Source organism: Pseudochaenichthys georgianus, chromosome 5 (assembly GCF_902827115.2).
Source record: "Pseudochaenichthys georgianus chromosome 5, fPseGeo1.2, whole genome shotgun sequence".
Taxonomy (NCBI): domain Eukaryota; kingdom Metazoa; phylum Chordata; class Actinopteri; order Perciformes; family Channichthyidae; genus Pseudochaenichthys; species Pseudochaenichthys georgianus.
Window position 1 is genome coordinate 3326072 of NC_047507.1, and position 22126 is coordinate 3348197.

A 22126-nucleotide genomic window follows, 5' to 3' on the forward strand; every position below is an offset into this window, starting at 1 on the left:
AAAGTGGGTTGACCAGCGATCATTTTGCCAATCTACTGGAATCAAGTTTAGTGAAACAAAACGGTAAAGTTGCGCTAAAGCGCTAAAAGATGCTAAAATGAGATATTAGAACTGATGGAAAATGCAGAGTTGGGTGATTATTTTTGGGGATTTGCAACTACAAGTTAAACCTGTTAAACCCCAAGATCCCCGCCGGCGGGGACCCTGTTTTTTTTTTTTCACGTTACAGTGTCTCAGGGGATCTTAATATTTAAGAACCTATTAATGTGTTATACCAGATTAACGGCAATAATCTCAGCTAACTGACAATACAAACCATGTTTACCAAAACAAAACACAAGTCTCATAAGAAGCATCTAAATGACCCCTTAGCGAAAAATGCTAACGGACATTGGCACAGAACTCAAGATAAAAGTACCCTTATTACTTATCGTAGCTGCACATACAAGATATCCGATTAAAGCTGAGGTTCCACAGATTATTTAGGTATATAGTATCATCATAGAGTCATCCGAACTCGTGACAGACACAGACATCACAACACGTACCTTTACGGAGCTTCTAGGGAGATCGTCTCACCGTAGCTGTCAATCTGATCAAAAGACGTGTTCAATGGCATTAAAACGAGAAAAAAAGCGGCTGAATCGGTTAATCCATAGGTTTTTAACATCTCTGTATACAAAAATTATTTCATGTATAATCCATAATTACATTTGTATGTAAAAATCGCAGAGCAAAAGTTAGCTGCTAATGGTAGCCACCAGAGTGGCTGCTGCTTCCGGTCTTGGCTATGCGGCAGTCGCACACACACACATTACCAAATAAGGGCTAGGTGGGAGTTCCCCTCGATTCCATTGGCTCTGACGGTCTGACTGTCAAAATCCAGCAAGGGGGGCCAGAGATATGGAAAATCCACCCAAATGGCGCAGAAGAGGTTTTTTTGGCTAAATCTGTCTAAAAAGGTCAAATTTCACTTGTTTTGCATCAATCTTGATACAGGGTACTTATTATATATCTTTTGGACGGACACTATAATTTACATTTCTTTGTGTTCAATCTGAATTTTCTTTAAAATAAAAAACATCTATATTTATTCTGACTTTTCTACATCCACAGGTTTATCATTGCTTTGAGAGAAAAGATTATTAATGTAACCCTTTTAGAAGATATGGTCATTTGTTCTGGGAATGTTATTTTAGAGCCTGAAACCTGAGAAACAGGCTCGGGTGGAACAGGTTAAATGTAAACATTAGGCGATGAAGTTTAAATAGAACAACGAAACTATCTCGTCTTAGCCTTTACAGAGAGGAGCACTGATTACAACACCCGCAACCATTCTGAATGTGTTCACCCTTTGAACAGTCGTTGTCAGTCGTTATCATTATAATGCGGCAGATGAGGCAAATTGCAGCTACTTGGAAATTGAAGATGGTCACAGTTTTAAAAACATTGTTAACATTTTGAAAGGTTTTAGATCCAAGCAACAAAGCCACCGTCACGTTTTGGGTTGCATTACGTGTTAATATATCAATATGTGAATACACAGGTTGAGTTTTGATTCAACACACGTTCCAAAAATTGGTAACCTGATATACAAGATGCCTCAGACAGTATTTTTTGTGTGTGTGTGTGTGTGTGTGTGTGTGTGTATGTGTGTGTGTGTGTGAACGAGAGAGAAAAACATTGCTGAGACCTCATGGGTTCTTTGATAAATGGATGTTTTGACAGTTTCTCACACTTTCACACATACTGTACAGAACACACATGCGAGGTCATTTGTTTGCATGCCTTCCTGACAGCTTACAGTGTTATGAATGTGCCACGCTAGCAGCATCAGTTTTTCGGATGCCCTCTTCTCCGGGCAGGAGCGCTTTGATGGTCTTAGGTCGAGGAAATGCAGCTGCAGTGGAAAGATTTATGTTGCCTGATGATTATGTCACGAAAAAGCTGTTATCTTTACTCTGAGAGTGACTCGTGTATGTACCGTCACACTTTGCTTGATCCAAAAAGCTAGCTTGGAGTCTGCAGTATGCCAAATCTATTCTTCCATAACAAATACATTAAACTTGGCTCTGCTGCTATCCCGAAGGTTCACTAATGTTATTTTTAAATTGAAAAGTTGCTCAGGAGGGGACGCACATGTCATTTTGAGTGAGCGAGTAAGGCAAAGGTGAGGAGAGAGAGAAGGGAAATAGATAGAAAAGTTGCCCACGGGGAATACAAGAGGAAAAGGAGTCAGATCCACGCTGGGGGAAGATGGATTAAAAGAGTTAACATAAAGTTACCTTATTGAAGACATTGAGAGGGATATTGGCCGGCGGACAGACAGTTCCTCTCTGCAGCTCAAAATACTGTTTATTTTCTATTGTACTTCTTCACAAATGAATTCTCTTCACATCAAGATTACTGTCTGTTGTCTCTAAACCTGCACGGATCTACGTACATATTTATTCAACCCAGTCTCACGGCATTTCGTGTTATAGTCACGACATTAATTTAATCTATTGATTCGTGTTCACCAACACGATTTCCCCCTTTTTTTCGTGTCACACAGAACGATTTTAAAAGTATTTCTATTGGTCGTATGTTTCGTGCCAGCACCACGTCTTTTTGTCCGGTCGGGTCTTGGAAGACCAGAAGCTGTGTGGTTCATAAAAACATTTTCTTACTCAATATCTTACCCTAAGCCTTTTATTTTAAAGTGTATAATGTCGGAGTTTTTGTTGCCGTCTGCGAGGAAAATAAATGGCTCAGAATACTGAAATCTGTATTTTGTTAAATCTATTTTTCCTTCTAATTTGTTATTATTTACATGGCTTTTAAAATCGTTCGGTGTGACACGGAAAAAATGGCGAAATCGTGTTGGTGAACACGAATCAGTAGATTGGTTTCGTGACTATGACACGAAATGCTGTGAGACTGTCACATAACAAAACAGTGTAATATGCATGGGTGGTCCATAATGAAGAGTAATCATAGCAGTATGGAACTCTACAGGTGCAGAAGACATTTGTATGTGTTTGTTTTTATTACTTGTTACTTTTTAACTTACTTACTCTGCATGGACAGAAAGGGGGGTTAGTCAGTTATTTAAATGTTCTGTTGTCCGCCATTTCTACCGCGATCTCCATTTCAACCTCACTTCCACTTGTAATCGTGCTTTCACTGCTGGTACTGGATTGGATTTGAGTTTTTACATTTTATTTCCATGTTTTAAAAAAAAAAGTAAATCAATCTCAAGCAGTGTAGCAGATTAGTTTATGCATGTTAAGTGTACCTGTGTTCCGCCCCTAGCAGCTTTTTTTAGGACTGATTAGAGTCACAAAAGCATCGTTCAGCTCATTGTCTGTTGGTGTTACAGATCAACAGGCTCTACTGTTGGAAAGCATCCCACCATTGACACAAAGTAAGCAACTAGATGGTGAAAAAAGTTAAACAACTCGTCCCAAAGAGCCAGATGTTTGTATTGGGGACTTTCCAAAAAAGGCTACCTACTCTCTTTCATTCCGAAAACACCAATATTACAAACTGAAACCCAAGAGAACCATCATCCTACTTGTTCAGCAGCCTGTGACCCGCATTACAAACATGAGCTAATCTAAAAGGCCATTTCTCAGAAGGTACGAACCAACAGGAAGTTTGTTACGCAAAAGGGATGGCACATGCATGACCTGCCAATCTCTGCGTCTGATTGGCTAGTACTACAAAGCAACAAGTACTAGCCAATCAGAGGCAGAGGGGGGCGGGTCATGGCTATATAGCACAATGAAGCAATGTGCCTCAGATTGGTTTGTAATTTCAGAGAAATTGGCCTTAAGTCAACCTGCTGAAAACATGTAATAGAAACATTGTAAACTACTGAACAAACCAGAACTGAGAGGGAAAGAAAACTTCATCGAGGTGTGAACTTTTACTCTGAGAAAGACGGAGGGATGGAAGGAAAAGATGGAGAGAGAGCGAAGGAAGTTGATTTTTTTAAAGCAATGTTACGGGGGGAATCAAATGTTTCCAGGAAAATAGCTGAAGATTGGTGTGTGTGTGTGTGTGTGTGTGTGTGTGTGTGTGAGGTCTTTATTAGCACCCTGACCTCTCCCTTCACGCGAGTCTCGTTTAGATGACATCATGACAGATCACGTCTTCCACTCAAGGGGCTTCTTTCCATCCAATTTATTCAGGCAATGGTTAGGATGCCCGTGGGCTGTCCCAGGAGCATCTTTCTCTGTTTTCACTCTCTCTTACACACACTCACACACTCACACACACTCACACACACATACACACACACTCACACACAGGGACACACTCACTGTATCTCACTTTCTCTCGGAGCTTGTCAAATAGAGCAGGAAGACTTCATTATCCTCCAGTCCGATCTATGTTGGCCATGACAGGTTCATCCACCGGCCACCCCTCGATCGATACAGCTGACAGAACAAGTTGTCTGTCTGTGTGTGTGTGCGCGTGTGTGTGTGTGTGTGTGTGTGTGTGTGTGTGTGTGTGTGTGGGTGTGTGTGAAGATTAACGTGGGCCGCAGAAGCCATGATGTGGATGAGCAAGTGATGAGCTGAAGTGTCAAAAGCCCACAGTCTGTTGCCATTACTAACTATTTCTTCAGCTCCCTATTACTTCCTTGTCCTCTGTCCCTCTCACACACACACACACACACACACACACACACACACACACACACACACACACACACAGACACACACACACACACACACACACACACACACACACACACACACACACACACACACACACACACACACACACACACACACACACACACACACACGCGCACACACACACACACACACGCGCACACACACACACACACACACACACACACACACACACACACACACACACACACACACACACACACACACACACACACACACACACACACACACACACGTGTGACTAGCTGTGCCTCCTGACAGTGCCTTCCAATGCTTGTCTGCGTAGATGAGTTGTATTGTATTGCTGGAAAGAGCAGGCCGGTGAGCTTCGGTGTCGCGCTGCAGGGTGGCAATATTGTTTTTTGGGATTTCCACTGTTTCTCTGAAAAGTACTTTCAGCTTTTATCTGAATAAATCTTCAAAGAAGCAGATTTCAGTCAAATCAACTGACAATCAGGACCCGAAGAAGATTAAATCTCAAGCTGTCCGATGCTGCAACCAAACCCTGAAGTGGGTCAGCATTTCCCCTCCCCCGGTTCCCCTCGCCCGGACACACCCGGACACTGTCAAGGTTTTTACGTGTTTTTCTGATGCTTGAAATCTGATGTAACACAAGCTGAGGAGATGTTCAATCTGTCAACACCCAACTTGTGATTGTCTGTAGGTTCTGTGTGTTGTTATAACTGTGGTTGTTCAGGTTTATTTATTGATCCAGCGCCATCAGATGATTGTTGACGCAGAGTCATGTGACTGTGATGTTTATTTATAGCTTGGTTATTCCCCAAAACAAGTCACTAGAGAGGTTTGCCTTTATCTGCTTATTGTAGGGGTTTACCAGAAGCGTAGCCTTGAGACCCACGACCTTAATCTGGCCCTGGTCACGCCTCTATCACGCCCCGTCTTTCATGGTGACTGAGAAGGTCCAGATGTTTTCTCTGAGTATTTTGAAAGTATGTCGAAGAACACTGACCATCAGAAACTGTTTTTCTCTTCACTCTTCACAAGAAAATGGTTCGTTAATTAGAATGTATTAAAGGGGAGAGGATGCAAATTAAAGTGTAGTTAAAGAGAGATATAACAAGTGGAAACACAACTTTGAAACACTGATTAAACCCTGAGGTAGAGGGACGTGCGTTCAGAACTTATCTTTCATAACTTTGAAGTTCGTTTTACTTTGCTATTTGATAGACAGAAGGCTGACAAAACACTTTCATTCCGCTAAACAAACAGCTTATCTGATCCTCTGGAAACTCAGAGGGCAAACTATCTGTTTAAGTGGAAAAGAGATTGAGATTAAAGAGAGGAAGGAAGGAGCGCGGAGAATCAGAGAAATGGAGGAAAGTGGATCAGACGAGCTCAAAGAACCCGAGAAGACTGATCTCTGACCCCAGAACATCCCGACCACAAACACAATTAGCGAGACGAGAGGAAACCTTTACGGTGTCGTTGTTTTATGGAGAGAAGATAGCAATAACATCAGTCATATTATCACCAGGGGCATTCTGGGGGATCGGTGGTTTGAGTTGGCGATGAGTCACCAGTTTAAATGGATGACGATGGTACACTTTTGAAACTAGTATTTAATAGATTGATGACAACTTATTAAATTATCTTTTTTTAAGTTGAGTTATTAATTGTGAATTCTCAAACCCAACCAGCTCGTATTTACCCATATTACATATCAAAGTGTTGTCTATTTGCCAGCTCAAAGAGTCTTACTGTGAACCGAGGACATTTTCATGATCAAAAATGGCAGGAAGCGCAATATTTGAACTACCGGTGGTTTTATTTGTATACATGTTGGGTCGGTTTGAGAGTTTTAGGGGACTCAAAACTGCCTTTTTGATCCTAAAACGATTCAACATCCTCAAAATCCACACCGACATTTAACCTGTTTTCTGCATATGCTAATTAATGTAACTTATTCTAATTGTGCAAATTGCCTATATGCAAGTCAGCATCCGGCAGTTTCTGTATGTTAGGGACCCGTATTATACATTTCTAACATGTTGGGGTACTCAAAACTGTTTCTGTGTTCACAGTGCTGGCTATTTAGTTCTGGAAACTGTTTGGATTCTTTATGGCGTGTCTCTTTGCTGCTATTAACACCAGCTGTAATTAAGCACTTCTCTCACACACCTTCAGCCAGTCCTTGAGCTCCCGCTGACCTCCTGTTGACCGTCCGTTTATTCTCCCGTGAGACAGAGGCAGAGCAGCTGCTTAGCCTACGGTGCTAACACACCTCTGCAGCTGCTCTGTGGACAAACCTCTCTTAATAAACACCAGGTGAAGGCACCGTGTGCTGCAAGCGCTGCATCACCGGAGGGCTCGATGTGGCGTCTGTAGGCCCAGCAGAGGATGTGTGTGTGCGCTGGGAGGTCAGTAGAGGAAGATATAGCTTCTTGAAGGCAGTGTGAAGCCGAGGAAAACTGCCCAGCTGTCTGAATAAGAGATTTGAGGCAGACAGACTTTGACAGGGTTTGACAGACAGCTCTATTCTGCTGTTGGCTTGAACAGACACAGCAGGGATGATCTACTTGTACTGAATCATCTCAAATAGGCCTCGAGTGTGCAGACATCTTCCTTCCTCGTCGGTACTTCGAGGATTATTCTTGTGGGCTGTTGCACCAAGTACAGTATGTGTAGATTCCTACACAGCTTTTGTTGCTTATGAAGTGATGAAGTCTTTTTGTAGACTGACCCGAAAGTTAGCATCGCAACGGCTCCCTCAACAAAAGCAACAGGAGTTCCTGATTGGATTTGGTAAATTGCAGAAAATACGCTTTGTGGAAAACACAAGATTTTGATACTTAACGCAGTTCTTTCAGCAGGATTAACTCACATGTTTAAACCACTTTGTGACTTATAAGACCTAAACTCAATTGCCGGAAGTAAAAAGCTAACGTTACGCATTAAACAAACTAAATATTGGTCCACATCAGCACCGCTAAGCTTAACGCAACAACCACCCACAACCCATCAGAGACGGCCCTGACCTCACCACCTTCAAAACACTCACAGAAACTCACCTCTTCAATCTGGCTTTTAATGTGTGATTGTTTTTGTATTATTTGACTTTAATTGTTTTTGTATTATTTGACTTTAATTGTTTTTGTATTATTTGACTTTAATTGTTTTTGTATTATTTGACTTGAATTGTTTTTGTATTATTTGACTTGAATTGTTTTTGTATTATTTGACTTTAATTGTTTTTGTATTATTTGACTTTAACTATATATTTCTTTGTTGTTCCTTTCTTTTCTTTTCTCTATATCTGTAAAGCGTCTTTGAGCACCTGTAAAGGCGCTAACTAAATACATCTATTATAATTATTATTATTATTATTATTATTATTAATGCGTTACACAACTTGTTACACAACTTGTTTGCAGGTTCTCAGTCACAGTCTATTGAGCCATTATTAGACACGGGTGTTTTCTTGTCTGTTTTAAACACTGCCCGGTAAACACACACTACAGTACACTTTGTATACATGGTTTTAAATGCAAAAAAACATATTATTTAGGATGTTGAAATTCTTTTGAGTTGCACACACACTCACACACACTCACACACTCACATACACCGTCCTGTAAAACCTACGTCTCAGAATAGATGGCGATTACACCATCTCCCCCACTGATCCCAGACCAGTGCAATTAACACTCCTATTCCAGAAAGGTTATCGCTGTCAAAGAGTCCACAGTCACACACAGTCACACACTGACACACACACGCACACACACACACACACACACACACACACCACACACACACACACACACACACACACACACACACACACACACACACACACACACACACACACACACACACACACACACACACACACACACACACACACACACACACACACACACACACACACACACACACACACACACACACACACACACACACACACACACACACACACACACACACACACACACACACAAGCAAAGTTATTAAGTCTGTTCTGGTTGTGTGGCTGATAATGCGCGAGGCAGAAAGTTAATATGCAGACCTGTTACTTCACATAGAGCTCAGCATTACGCCTGGAAATGCCACCAGTGAACACACACACACACACACACACACACACACACACACACACACACACACACACACACACACACACACACACACACACACACACACACACACACACACACACACACACACACACACACGCACACACACACACACACACACACACACACACACACACACACACACACACACACACACACACACACACACACACACACACACACACACACACACACACACGCACAGCCATCACACCCTGCCGACTCTCTCTATCTTCGTCTTTCTGTGAGTTCTAAAGAAATCTCAATCAGACGAACTAATCTGAAATGAGATCTTTCAAAGTAGACGCAAGACTTCGGCTTTGTCTTCCTTTTGACGTCGCTCATCCCAAAGCGTGTGTTGTCTTACCGTTCGGCATGCTTTAATGCAAAAGTGGTAGTAATGAAGTTCCCATTTTATTCCCCATCATTTTTACCAATTATCCCAGAATCTGATCATCAGGCTGCCAGGGGATCAGAAGGAGATCTCCTTTTGGTTTTTCTCAAACATATTTTTTTAATACATTACCCTTTAAAGCTGAGCAGTTTGACAAAAACATCTTAAACTCAAGGCCCACTTCAAGTTTTTACCCAAGCTTTCAACTGTATCAAAGTGTGTTAATTAAAGGGGGGTAGGTAAGTTTGAGAAACCGGCTCGAGATACACGTTTTGTTATATTCCATGGAATGCTCTTAACATCCCGATAGCAACGAATATCTGAAGTGCTTTGACAAAAAATCCATAAAAACATCTCATCAGTGGAAGCCGTGGCGCTGTAAAAAGCACGACCAATCATCTGAGCCGGCTAAAGTAACTGGATGGCCTACCTGCCTGTCAGCCTTCCATCTGGGCACACACATCTCTCGTGCCCTCATTGGTCATGTGCGTGTTCGTGTGTGTTGGAGGAGGGGCTCTGTGAGGAAGTGGCAGATTTTCTCCGGTTGTCTATTTTCAAATTCTAGCGCACTCGAGCCGGTTTCTCAAACTTACCTACCCCACCTTTAAAGGATGGAGTTCGCTCTGTTGTGCACACTCACATCTGTTATGACTTAATCCACAGCACTGTTGGCTAAAGTTAAGCTAAAATAGTACGTTCTCGATTCAAAGATCACCTCTTTTGTGCTTCTATAGTCAATGATCACCGCTTTGAAACCATTAGCACACTATTTCTCTAACCTCTGCAAAATGACCATATTTAGTTATTTCAAGGACTATTAAACACAATCCCACGAGAGCTCACTGTATTTCATTTTGTATTCAGTTACTTCACATTTTTCATAGGATGCAAACACACCACCCTATATTATTATTATATTTCCAAACCTACAGAATATTGCTGCAGGCTGCGATACACCTCGTGTGAGTCTTTTTAATATAAAAGCTAAGAACCAATTAGCCAGTTTCATACACTACCAAGTGCTCTATATTAAAAATGCAAAGACTCTCATAAGAAGATCTTCTCCATGGTGCCATGTTTAGATGACGATAGACGGTGTGTGAGTGCGAGTCTTCTCTGTGGTCTAAATGCCTTGGGTTAATCTTGATATTAATGCAATGTGTAGGACCTATAGGTACGTTCACACAGGACGTGACACTTATTTAGCCGTGATTTAATGTTATTCACATACGAAAAGTGATGCCTAAATCACATCATACCGATTAGTAAAAACAATGTTTTGGCAAATGTGGAATCAAAAAACATTTAAAATGTGTTCTGAATGGACTTTGGATCAATCAGGCTGGGCTAAGCTACCGTTGCTGCTATGTGTCTACTCAAAATAACGTCATATTAGATACATGACTTCATGTGCCATGCCATAGACCAGTGACCGTCAACTGGCGGCACGGCGGGGGTGAGAGTGGCGTTGGCGGAGTGGTTAGTGCGTTCGCCCTCCACTTGTGTCCTTGATCAAGACACTACATTCCCAAAGGTGCTGTATAGGCGAGATATGATAAATATACATATATATATAAATATAAAGATGATGATTACTTTTATAAAAAAGATATTTTAGAAAAATACGAGGAGAAGTGTTTAATCCGTGAATGGTTCGTTCTTTGGTTTTTCCGTTTCAAAACCGAATAGGAAAAACTAAAAACCGGTGTTGTTTTTTCTGTTTTAAAACCAAAACAGAAAAACGGAAAACCAAAAAAACGACGTATTCTGTTTTTAAACCAAAACGTGTTAACAAGAAAGTTACCGGTTCGCCAAGGAGGAAGTGGAGCACACAGGAGACAACCGTTTCATTGCAGACTGTTATGTTTATGTGAGGACAAATTCTATATAATGTATTGTGATTTATATATAAATATATATATACTAGGGCTGTCAAGTTAACGCGTTAATAACGCGTTAACGCAAAAAAAAATTAACGCCACTAATTATTTTAACGCGATTAACGCATGTGTATTTTTTTTCCTCGGCCGCCCCGTAGTTTCAGAGCGCATCGAGTTTAAAATACCATCTACAAGCTGATGCTGACAGCCCCGCTCCTGCCGCCCGCTTGTGGCAGACCACACTTCCACGCTCACCGGCAGGCACCGACTGGCCATCGGGAGGACCGGGAGGGTGTGTGTGTGTGTGGCCCGAGCGAGCGAGAGAGAGACCTTACGTGCATTGTTGTTGTTAGCATCGGGTGCTAGCTAGCTGCGCTAACGGATATAAGGAGCTGTTTCAATGAAAACAGAGGAGCGCCCTATCCACACAACTGCGCCGAGCACTTGACTTGATGCAGGAAGCAGACAGCGGGACGTTGGAGGAGAAGTCAGCACACTCATGATTGCAGCAACATGATCGCAGCGTCCAGGCAGCTCCCGTTCGAGCATATGCCTTGAGTTGCACATAGCTCCAACGATCCCACACACACACACACACACACACACACACAACACACACACACACACACACACACACACACACACACACACACACACACACACACACACACACAACACACACCCACACACACACACACACACACACACACACACACACACCACACACACACACACACACACACACACACACACACACACACACACACACACACACACACACAACACACACACACACACACACCATTTGTATTGAATGAGAGAGGTTCCAGGTTGTTGTGTTTAATATTCATGAGAATATTTGTCATTGTTCAAATGATAATAAACATTAGCATAAGCATATTTGTCCACTCATATGTTGATAAGAGTATTAAAACTTGAAAAATATTCCTCTAAGGTACATTTAGAACAGATCAAAAATGTGCGATTAATTTGCGATTAATCGCGATTAACTATTTTAATCGACTGACAGCCCTAAAATATACACAAATCTCTGGCCCCCCGAAAGTGTCTCTTGGATTAATTTTGGCCCTTGGACAAATGCAGTGGTGACCCCTGCCATAGACAGTCTGTGGTTTAAACACATCTCGTTTCTGAACAGATATGAGGAACTATGAGATCTGCGTGCCGTTGCCAACAGCTAACAGTTGATGTTTTGTTTTCTGATTCAACGTCAGTAAATATCTGACGCCAGGCGGAGATTCTCACCGCTGATTGGCTTTCGCAAAACAGAACAACATCAAATAAGCATCTTCTCAACCAATCTTTATTTGTTAATCAGTCTTTCTTTCAGCCTTTCATCTGACCGTGCGTCCGCTCTCTTTCACATCACACGGTATGAATGGAATTGATTTCATGCTCAAGGGCCTCGAGCTCTATAGAAGCAAGAGGCGACTGCATTAACAAAACACTTTCATTCTGCTTAACAACGCCTTCTCTGATCTTCAGGCAACTCGGATGGCAACTTCATGTCTGAGTGGAAACACTAAATGGGCTGAATAAAACAAAAGAGATGGAGATTAAAGAGGGGAAGGCAGCGTGGATCAGACGTGCGTTAATTGGCACAAAGAGTCCGAGAAGGCTCTGAGCACCTGACCCAAGAACGGCATGATCAGACACACAATTATCAAAAAGTGAGAAGAGACTATCACAGGCTGATCAAGGGACTACGTGAAGACATAATAATGCACAGAACGAAGTCAATTTCACGCCAGCTGTGGACAACAAACCTTCGTTTTTCTCAATCAGAAAACACGGCAGAATACTTTTTGAATATTTATTTTGTATTATTTGTGGAGAAACATTGGATGGCTAAACGGTCCCCAGTGAAGGAAAGAGTTTAAAAGACATTCAGAAGTCAGAAGAAGACAGACAGGAAGTAAACACTAACACTGGGCTCATGCAGTTTTTAAAGACTTATGAAACACTTGATACTTGTGTGTAACTGCAGTATATTGGATTCTGTGATATATTTGTATTGAGTGTTATGTTAATGTCGTGAGGTAACAGTTTTGTTTTCTGTCTGCCACGTTTGATTTCTCCTGATGAGAGATCCGATGAGTTGGCAGGAAACAGATGTGCAATTTACAGCCAATTAATTCCTAATTTTCTCACACACACACACACACACACACACACACACACACACACACACACACACACACACACACACACACACACACACACACACACACACACACACACACACACACACACACACACACACACACACACACACACACACACACACACACACACTCCTGTGTCTGACATATATCCTCACACACTCACACTGCAGTGTCAGCGGGTGGCTCTGTGAAGCTGTGTGTCTGTTGTCATCACTCTCTTATCGTGCTCTCACAAGATACAAGTGCCCTGCAGAATCTCTCTTTCTTCTTCTTCTTCTTCTTCTTCTTCTTCTTCTTCTTCTTCTTCTTCTTCTTCTTCTTCTTCTTCTTCTTCTTCTTCTTCTTCTTCTTCTTCTTCTTCTTCTTCTTCTTCTTCTTCTTCTTCTTCTTCTTCTTCTTCTTCTTCTTCTTCTTCTTCTTCTTCTTCTTCTTCGTTAGTCTGTAGAGGAAGAGCAGAACATACTTACATTATTTCCCAACCTTAACACCAGCCATTCTCGTCCAATCCCAACCTCCCGACAGCGTGCCTTCAGCTGCTGTCACATTTCACACTGGATCAAATTAAAAGCAGGAAGAAATCCCCCAAAAGTGCAACGATGGCAATACGGGAATAATGAAGGGGATAGAGAGGTTACAAACCCTCACTAATTAACCAGGGTCTTCATGAGTTCAAGGACAGTTCAATTTAGCTGATAAAGATGAGAAGGAAAAGGAAAGGGGAGGGAAGGGGTGAGGCGGGTGAGACTTCCTACATCTTAATTATCCCGGTGGTTTTTGGCAGCGGTGCCTTGGGGAGTGTGTTGGGGGGAGCGAGAGGAGTTGGAGGGTTTTCCATGCCGATCCCTGTCTTTTGATCCGAGGCAGAGTTCAGCCCGGGCGACGCCCAAAGCTTCCCTGGTCGACCCTTTCCCTCTCAATTACTGCGCCGCTCGCAGCCCAGGAGGATCATGGGAAACACCGGGGTTAAACACACATGCACTTCTTCATTTATACATGCATACAAATTGGCTGCACTAAGACAAAGTAATCAATGCAGCATGTTGTTGAAGGTTGAGATTTATTGTGTTCTCGATTCAGAGAATACCAGTTTTGGAACCGACGAACACCCAACGCACCTTATCCTTTTTGCTGTTCCCTCTCTTCCCTGGTCTTCAGAGGCAACAATCCCTGTTTTCCCTCCAGAGGTAATTTCTCTTACATATACCACCCCCCCCCCCCCCGCCTGAAACGCCTCCATTGGACTCCTTTGTTTACTTCCAGTACATACTGACATCAATATGTAACAGTTGCACCTCTATTGGCTAGCGCTCCAACACATTGTACGTGATAGGCTAAGGGGCGGGACCAGAGGTTGCGCTAGACTTTTTCGCTGCCTGACTGGATCGTAACATTTCCGTCAAAATCCATTATAACCCGTCGGCCTTACGCAACTCTGCCGGGGGGGGGGGGCGTGTTATGCATGCCCACTGCACCTCGCGGGAGCGCGCACAGCGTACAGCAAGTAGCCTACTCGCAGACATTTCAATGATCTGTTTGGCAAAGCTAGGTTTGGAAACGATATCCTTTCCTTTTGGGAGAGCACGCATCACAACACGGCATAACACCGGAGCCCTGCTGCGGGGAAACTTTGGCGCTGTTCTGAGTTTGTTCTGATCCGTCAAAATGACGGACGGCTTTCAGATTTTTCCGTCATTGTTAAAGAAAATACGTCAGTTAACGCGACCTCTTGGCGGGACATCTCTAAGCGGTTGACCAATCACAACACAGCCGGACAGCTAACCAATCAGAGCAGACTGGGCTCTGGTTTCAGACAGAGGGTGAAAAGAGGTGCTGCAGCACAGGCTTTTTGAACATTAAAGCATGGAGACATGTCACAGTAGAAACACTACATACTGATATACACCTGAACATCAGCAGGAGAGGACTCTTTAAAGTAGAGACACTACATACTGATATACACCTGAACATCAGCAGGAGAGGACTCTTTAAAGTAGAGACACTATATACTGATATACACCTGAACATCAGCAGGAGAGGACTCTTTAAAGTAGAGACACTATATACTGATATACACCTGAACATCAGCAGGAGAGGACTCTTTAAAGTAGAGACCCTATATACTGATATACACCTGAACATCAGCAGGAGAGGACTCTTTAAAGTAGAGACACTACATACTGATATACACCTGAACATCAGCAGGAGAGGACTCTTTAAAGTAGAGACACTACATACTGATATACACCTGAACATCAGCAGGAGAGGACTCTTTAAAGTAGAGACCCTATATACTGATATACACCTGAACATCAGCAGGAGAGGACTCTTTAAAGTAGAGACACTACATACTGATATACACCTGAACATCAGCAGGAGAGGACTCTTTAAAGTAGAGGCACTACATACTGATATACACCTGAACATCAGCAGGAGAGGACTCTTTAAAGTAGAGACCCTATATACTGATATACACCCTGAACATCAGCAGGAGAGGACTCTTTAAAGTAGAGACACTACATACTGATATACACCTGAACATCAGCAGGAGAGGACTCTTTAAAGTAGAGACACTCCATACTGATATACACCTGAACATCAGCAGGAGAGGACTCTTTAAAGTAGAGACACTACATACTGATATACACCTGGACATCAGCAGGAGAGGACTCTTTAAAGTAGAGACACTACATACTGATATACACCTGAACATCAGCAGGAGAGGACTCTTTAAAGGAGAGACACTACATACTGATATACAACTGAACATCAGCAGGAGAGGACTCTTTAAAGTAGAGACACTACATACTGATATACACCTGAACATCAGCAGGAGAGGACTCTTTAAAGTAGAGACACTACATACTGATATACACCTGAACATCAGCAGGAGAGGACTCTTTAAAGTAGAGACACTACATACTGATATACACCTGAACATCAGCAGGAGAGGACTCTTTAAAGTAGAGACACTACATACTGATATACACCTGAACATCAGCAGAGAGGGACTCTTTAAAGTAGAGACACTACATACTGATATACACCTGAAACTGAGCAGAATATGTCTTCTTTAATAAATTAAGCATCAATGTGTCCAATTTCTTTCCGCACTGATTTGGATTGGAGTCCGACTGAAGACAGATCGACTCATTGACTGTTTGTGCAACGAGATGCAAATGGTTATGTGTGTCTGCTTCTGTCGAATAAAAACAAAAACATCGTGGGATATTTGGAGCTGGCACACGAGAAGATTATTTCTTTAATCTTCTCCTACACTGCAAAATAGGCCTTTGTGCCCACTATGCATCCAAAAACAAATCTTTATTTTGAATGTAATCTTCCTGTGTGTGCCGCTACATGAAATCTGTGCACGTGCTGGGCCCTCGTCAGCAAGATAGAGGCATGTGGGGTGCAGCTTCTATCTCCTCACAACCCACTCAGACTGCAGTCGTAGGTGAACAGGCGGTGTAACGCACATGAACACATTTAGAAATACTAACACATTTCACTTACTGCTCCTCCTTAGTAATTATATGATGTTCTGCGGGCAGCCTTCAGTACACAATGTAAACCTAATCACGTACATAAGGGGCTTCTCATTAAGGGGGAATGGGTCCCCATGGAAATCCATTAAGTGATTTCCAACATGCAGGAATGCAGATCACATGACTGCATGTGTGCACCGTCGCTCGCCTGGACAGAATATATCAGCATGTGAAACACCAGGAGGAATAATCCCACTTTAACAATGTTTACTAAATAAAATGGATTCTGGAAAAGTCACATTAGCGGGATTATGTAATCAGGGCGCAACACAAAATGAAGTGTGCATCTAATCTTCTACTGCCTGACTCCGCTCTGGACTTTGCTTCAGTTGTTCTGTTTCTAAGTCAGCAGGTGAACGTATGTCATAACATAGTGTGTGTGAGCTTAACTGTGTGTGTTCAACTGAAACGGAGCATCTTCTGTCGGCTCAGATTTTATTTCTGCTTTTTAAACTGTAGTATGTGCTCATGTGTTTCAGTGTTGGTGTGTCGGCTGGCTGCCTGAATGTGATTCATGAAAGGCAGGTTTCCTTTAATAAAATCTTTCTGCTCCTTACGGCCCGTCCACGCTACAGCTTCGACAGCTTCAAAAACGGTTTCCAACGCGTCTGCCCATTCACTTTGATGGGGTGACGTCACTTTTCGCCGAACTGCATTGTGGGGAAGCGGAGCGGAGCGTTTTCAGGCTGCAAAAGTTGAGCAATGTTTCAACTTTTGAAGCTTTCTGCGCTTTCGGTGGAAGCGTCAGCCAATCAAATCATATGCCAGTACAAGCTCTAGCCAATCAAACCGCTGCTTGTGTATCAGGGGCGGGAGATTCATGTGAGTGGTTGTTGGTCGAGCTTCAGACACGCCCAGCTCCAATATCTTGGTTTCTTCTTTTCTCAAGGTCACAATGTTCTTTTTGTTTGTTTATTTAGGATCCCCAGTCGCTTTGCTCTTGACAAAAGCTACTCTTCTTGGGATACTTTAAAACCAATACAACAATAATACAACAACATTCAAGGCATAAGTCCTGACATCATTAACAACATCAATCGTCTTACATCAAATCAAATCAAGTTTTATTTATATAGCACATTTATAAACGATTTTTGGTTGAGCCAAATTGTACATTATTGTACATATATAAAAATAGCCTACAGTAAAGACACTTAATAATAATAATTAATACACTTACATACAGTATACAATTAAGTATCCTGGCTCCAAGATGGTGGAATGAGCTCCCCATTAACATCAGGACAGCAGAAAGCTTACACACCTTCCGGCGCAGACTGAAACCCATCTCTTTCGACTCCACTTCGAGCGATAGAACTACTAACAAAGCACTTATATACTAACAAAGGACTGGCTTATCTAAAGCCAGTTGAGTAGCACTGACATACTTGGCTCTATGAAGGCCTGATTGTACTTTATGATTCTGTTTTCTTCAAGTTTGTATTTTGTTGGTCGAACGCACTTATTGTAAGTTGCTTTGGATAAAAGCGTCAGCTAAATGTAATGCAATGTAATGTATACAATGTACTAGTGTTTGGTTTTATTTTGCATTGCATTCGATATTGAGGTGTAACCCAAAAATAACGGGAAAGTAATCAGGTTTAGTTTAGTTTATTTATTTATAGTGTCGTGGACGGTCCCCATCGATGACACAAAACAGTAAATGGTGCAGCTTTAGCCGAAATGGCTAATTTGAAGCGGTTGTCCCCGGAACAGATGGTAATAGACACCTGACAATTACAATATATCAAGAGCATTAGTTATAAGAAAATATATAAAATAAAATAAAAAGGCGGAAAGACAAGTAGATTTCATTTCAAACCTTTATTTATACAGATAAATCCCATTGAGATAATTGATCTCTGTTTCCAGGGAGACCGCTTCAAGTAGTTCCACATGAAACATAAAAACATCAACAGAACAACAAAAGGACATCATCCAGCATCATTTACATAATCATCCACATAAGCAGGTACCAATACTTCCGATTGAGTAGCATCCAACCGAGCTTAAAAACATTTAGTGGCACCAGATTGCTCAGCTTTCCATTTAATTTCAGACTGTTCCAAGACAGAGGAGCTGCATCTAAAAGCTGTCTTCCCTAAGACAGTCCTAGCAGTGGCACACCGGTGTGAGGATAAAAGAGAACAGTAAACAACACACGTTACTATATACAGTTACATGTCACATATAGCACATCACAGGAACGAGCGGCAACATCCATGATCACCACATGTATCACAACATGTAACACTCACGCCACCACTCAACACAGACTAGTGTGTGAGGGTGTAGTTCTCAGTGAACCGTGTTTCTAAGTGAGCTGTGAAGGTGGGATGTGTATGAATGTCTTTGATTTGAGTGGGTTAGAGAGTTCCAGTTCTGTATTGCTGGGAGACCGAGAATGATGACTGACCAAAAGCACTCTTCCTGAATGGGACTGATAGGTCGCCTCGTGTGGAGCTTCGAGTGGTCCGTCTGGTGTTTTACGTTGAGTAACCAATGAGCTAAGAGGCGGTATTGTGCAGGACTTTGTAAACCAGAACGATGTTCCTATACTTTATTACATCTTCCCCACTCAGGATGGTATGCTTGATGAGGATGGCACAGTGATGGGAGCAGTTAGGTTTCTGGTCCAGTACTTTGAGGGTTTGCTTGTACTGGGTGGCTTCAGTGTGGAGCTGATAGTTTGACCCCAGCTTGTGAGACAGTATACGATATGTCATGATCATGGCATGCATGTATCATTTGGCAGAATTCCAATGTCATTGTGTTTCTTATGTATTTAAAATGTGCTAGGCTAAACTTGACTCACTTTTTTGACTTGTTAAATTAGAGTCAATAATGATGCCAAGGGTACTTACCCTGAGGCACAATGTTAGTATGTTCCACCTGAGATGCTTATATTTCGACACAATGTTGCATTTTCTTTTTGTGAAAAACATTCCAACTGTTTGTTGATCAGGTAACATAACTTGTATATTTTGATACTAAGATTAGGTTAGTCATTACAGGTAAATATTCATTGTTAATACGATTGTTTTTGTGTCTCCAACCTTGAGTGTCCTTCACTTCCATGTTGTTTGTTTACTGCAAATGTATAGAATACCGTACACCTGCCAACATGTTTCAGATGAAGTCGAAGCTAATAATGTTCGGCATGAAAGACGGTCATGTGGGAAATATAGACGGCAGCTAGTGAGTGACCTGCAGCACGTGAATCTGAAAAAGACGTTTGAAATGGACTGAGCAAAAGATTCTTTCCTTCTCTTCACAGTGGGATGCCATCAATGAGATGGACGAGTACTTCACTCCCATCCACACATACCAGGTGTGTAACCCTCCCACTGCTTTTTGCTGTTCATTATATCAACGAAACTCCAGTGGAATATCACTTTGATCTCAGAAAACGTGGGTTTTTTCCAAGGTGAATCAGGTTTCTGTTTCTGTGACAAACTGAAAACTTAAGTACCAATTATTCTACGGTATTCGTTTGATGATATGGTAATTCTTTGAATAGAAATATATATTGTAAAACCGTTTCTGTAGGTGTTAAAACTCACTTAATTACCGTTTAAGGTTGCATTTCATTATTTACAATCTTCAGACCATTAACACAAACTTCAAGGACATTTTTAACAGACACAAAAAATAAAGTATTTTTGCAATTCTTAATTCAATAAATATAACATTAGTGTTACGGTCTGTTGTGGTAGGAAGCAGGACCCAAATGCAGAGTAAAACGACAAAAACCTCCTTTATTTCAAGGCTATACTATTAAAGACTAAAACAGACCACTTCACCGAGGAACAAGCCATGTCACAAGACGAAACGACAAAGACAGGAAAAAACAGAACTTAAATACACACCCAAGACTAATCACACAAACAAGACACAGGTGTGAGGAGGGAGGAGAAAACACAAGGGGCACCAGGTGAACACAAATCGGGGTAATCAGACACACCAGGGAAACTAACGCCAGGGAACCACAGACAGATCTAACAAGACAAGACACAACGCAGACAGCAAACCACAGACAGATCTAGACAAGACACAACGCAGACAGAAAACCACAGACAGATCTAGACAAGACACAACGCAGACAGAAAACCAAAGACAGATCTAGACAAGACACAACGCAGACAGAAAACCAAAGACAGATCTAAACAAGACAAGACACAACGCAGACAGAAAACCACAGACAGATCTAGACAAGACACAACGCAGACAGAAAACCAAAGACAGATCTAAACAAGACAAGACACAACGCAGACAGAAAACCAAAGACAGATCTAGACAAGACACAACGTAGACAGAAAACCAAAGACAAATCTAGACAAGACACAACGCAGACAGAAAACCAAAGACAGATCTAGACAAGACACAACGCAGACAGAAAACCAAAGACAGATCTAGACAAGACACAACGCAGACAGAAAACCAAAGACAGATCTAGACAAGACACAACGTAGACAGAAAACCAAAGACAAATCTAGACAAGACACAACGCAGACAGAAAACCAAAGACAGATCCAGACAAGACACAACGCAGACAGAAAACCACAGACAGATCTAGACAAGACACAACGCAGACAGAAAACCAAAGACAGATCTAGACAAGACACAACGCAGACAGAAAACCACAGACAGATCTAGACAAGACACAACGCAGACAGAAAACCAAAGACAGATCAAGACAAGACACAACGCAGACAGATCGTGACAATTAGCAACAATTCTAATTCAAATATCCCAAACATTTATTGAAGCAAAACGACTAACTATTCAGTTGTTCCGTCTTTTCTTAGTGTAGTAAGTTGGCATTTGTATTGCCATCATTCCAGTTACTTGGACACTTTTTTGTAATAATATTGTTTGGCTTGCAGATTCATTTTCGTCTTTCAGCCTTAATCTATAACTTGTATTTCCCAACGTACAGAGGTCATGACCCAGTGTCATCGTTGGTAGCTTCAAACCCGACAGCAGCCAACATTGTTGATGTAAAGCCACCAAAACAAAATGGCAGGGCATATTATTAATGTATGTTTCTAAAATGTTAAACCAATGCTAGAGTTGCATGTGGATTGTTCTACTCTTACCAGTCGTTCAAAGGACAAATCACATCTTCAGGACAAAACATAATCCACAGATATCTACTGTCAAGACGTTTATTAATATTGATGATGTTCAGAATCAGAATAGCTTTATTCGTCCCACAGAGAGGACATTTTGTTACCGCAGAAAAAGAGCCAAAGACAGCTTAATGTTACCTAAGAAGCATGCATAACAAAAATGTAAAAGATACACATTGCACACATTGCGCATGGTTGGTATATTGGTAC

The 22126-nt window shown here is 41.8% G+C and overlaps 1 protein-coding gene across 2 annotated transcripts in view; it reads left to right on the forward strand.

The window, feature by feature from the left end:
- Nucleotides 1-22126, forward strand: part of epha8 (eph receptor A8) — a 142025-nt gene that overhangs the window by 45930 nt on the left and 73969 nt on the right. For both annotated transcript variants that reach the window (XM_071203044.1, XM_034082881.1), the window contains exon 3: nucleotides 20062-20115. In XM_071203044.1, the coding sequence (XP_071059145.1) occupies nucleotides 20062-20115 (54 nt within the window). The remainder of the gene's footprint in view (nucleotides 1-20061; nucleotides 20116-22126) is intronic.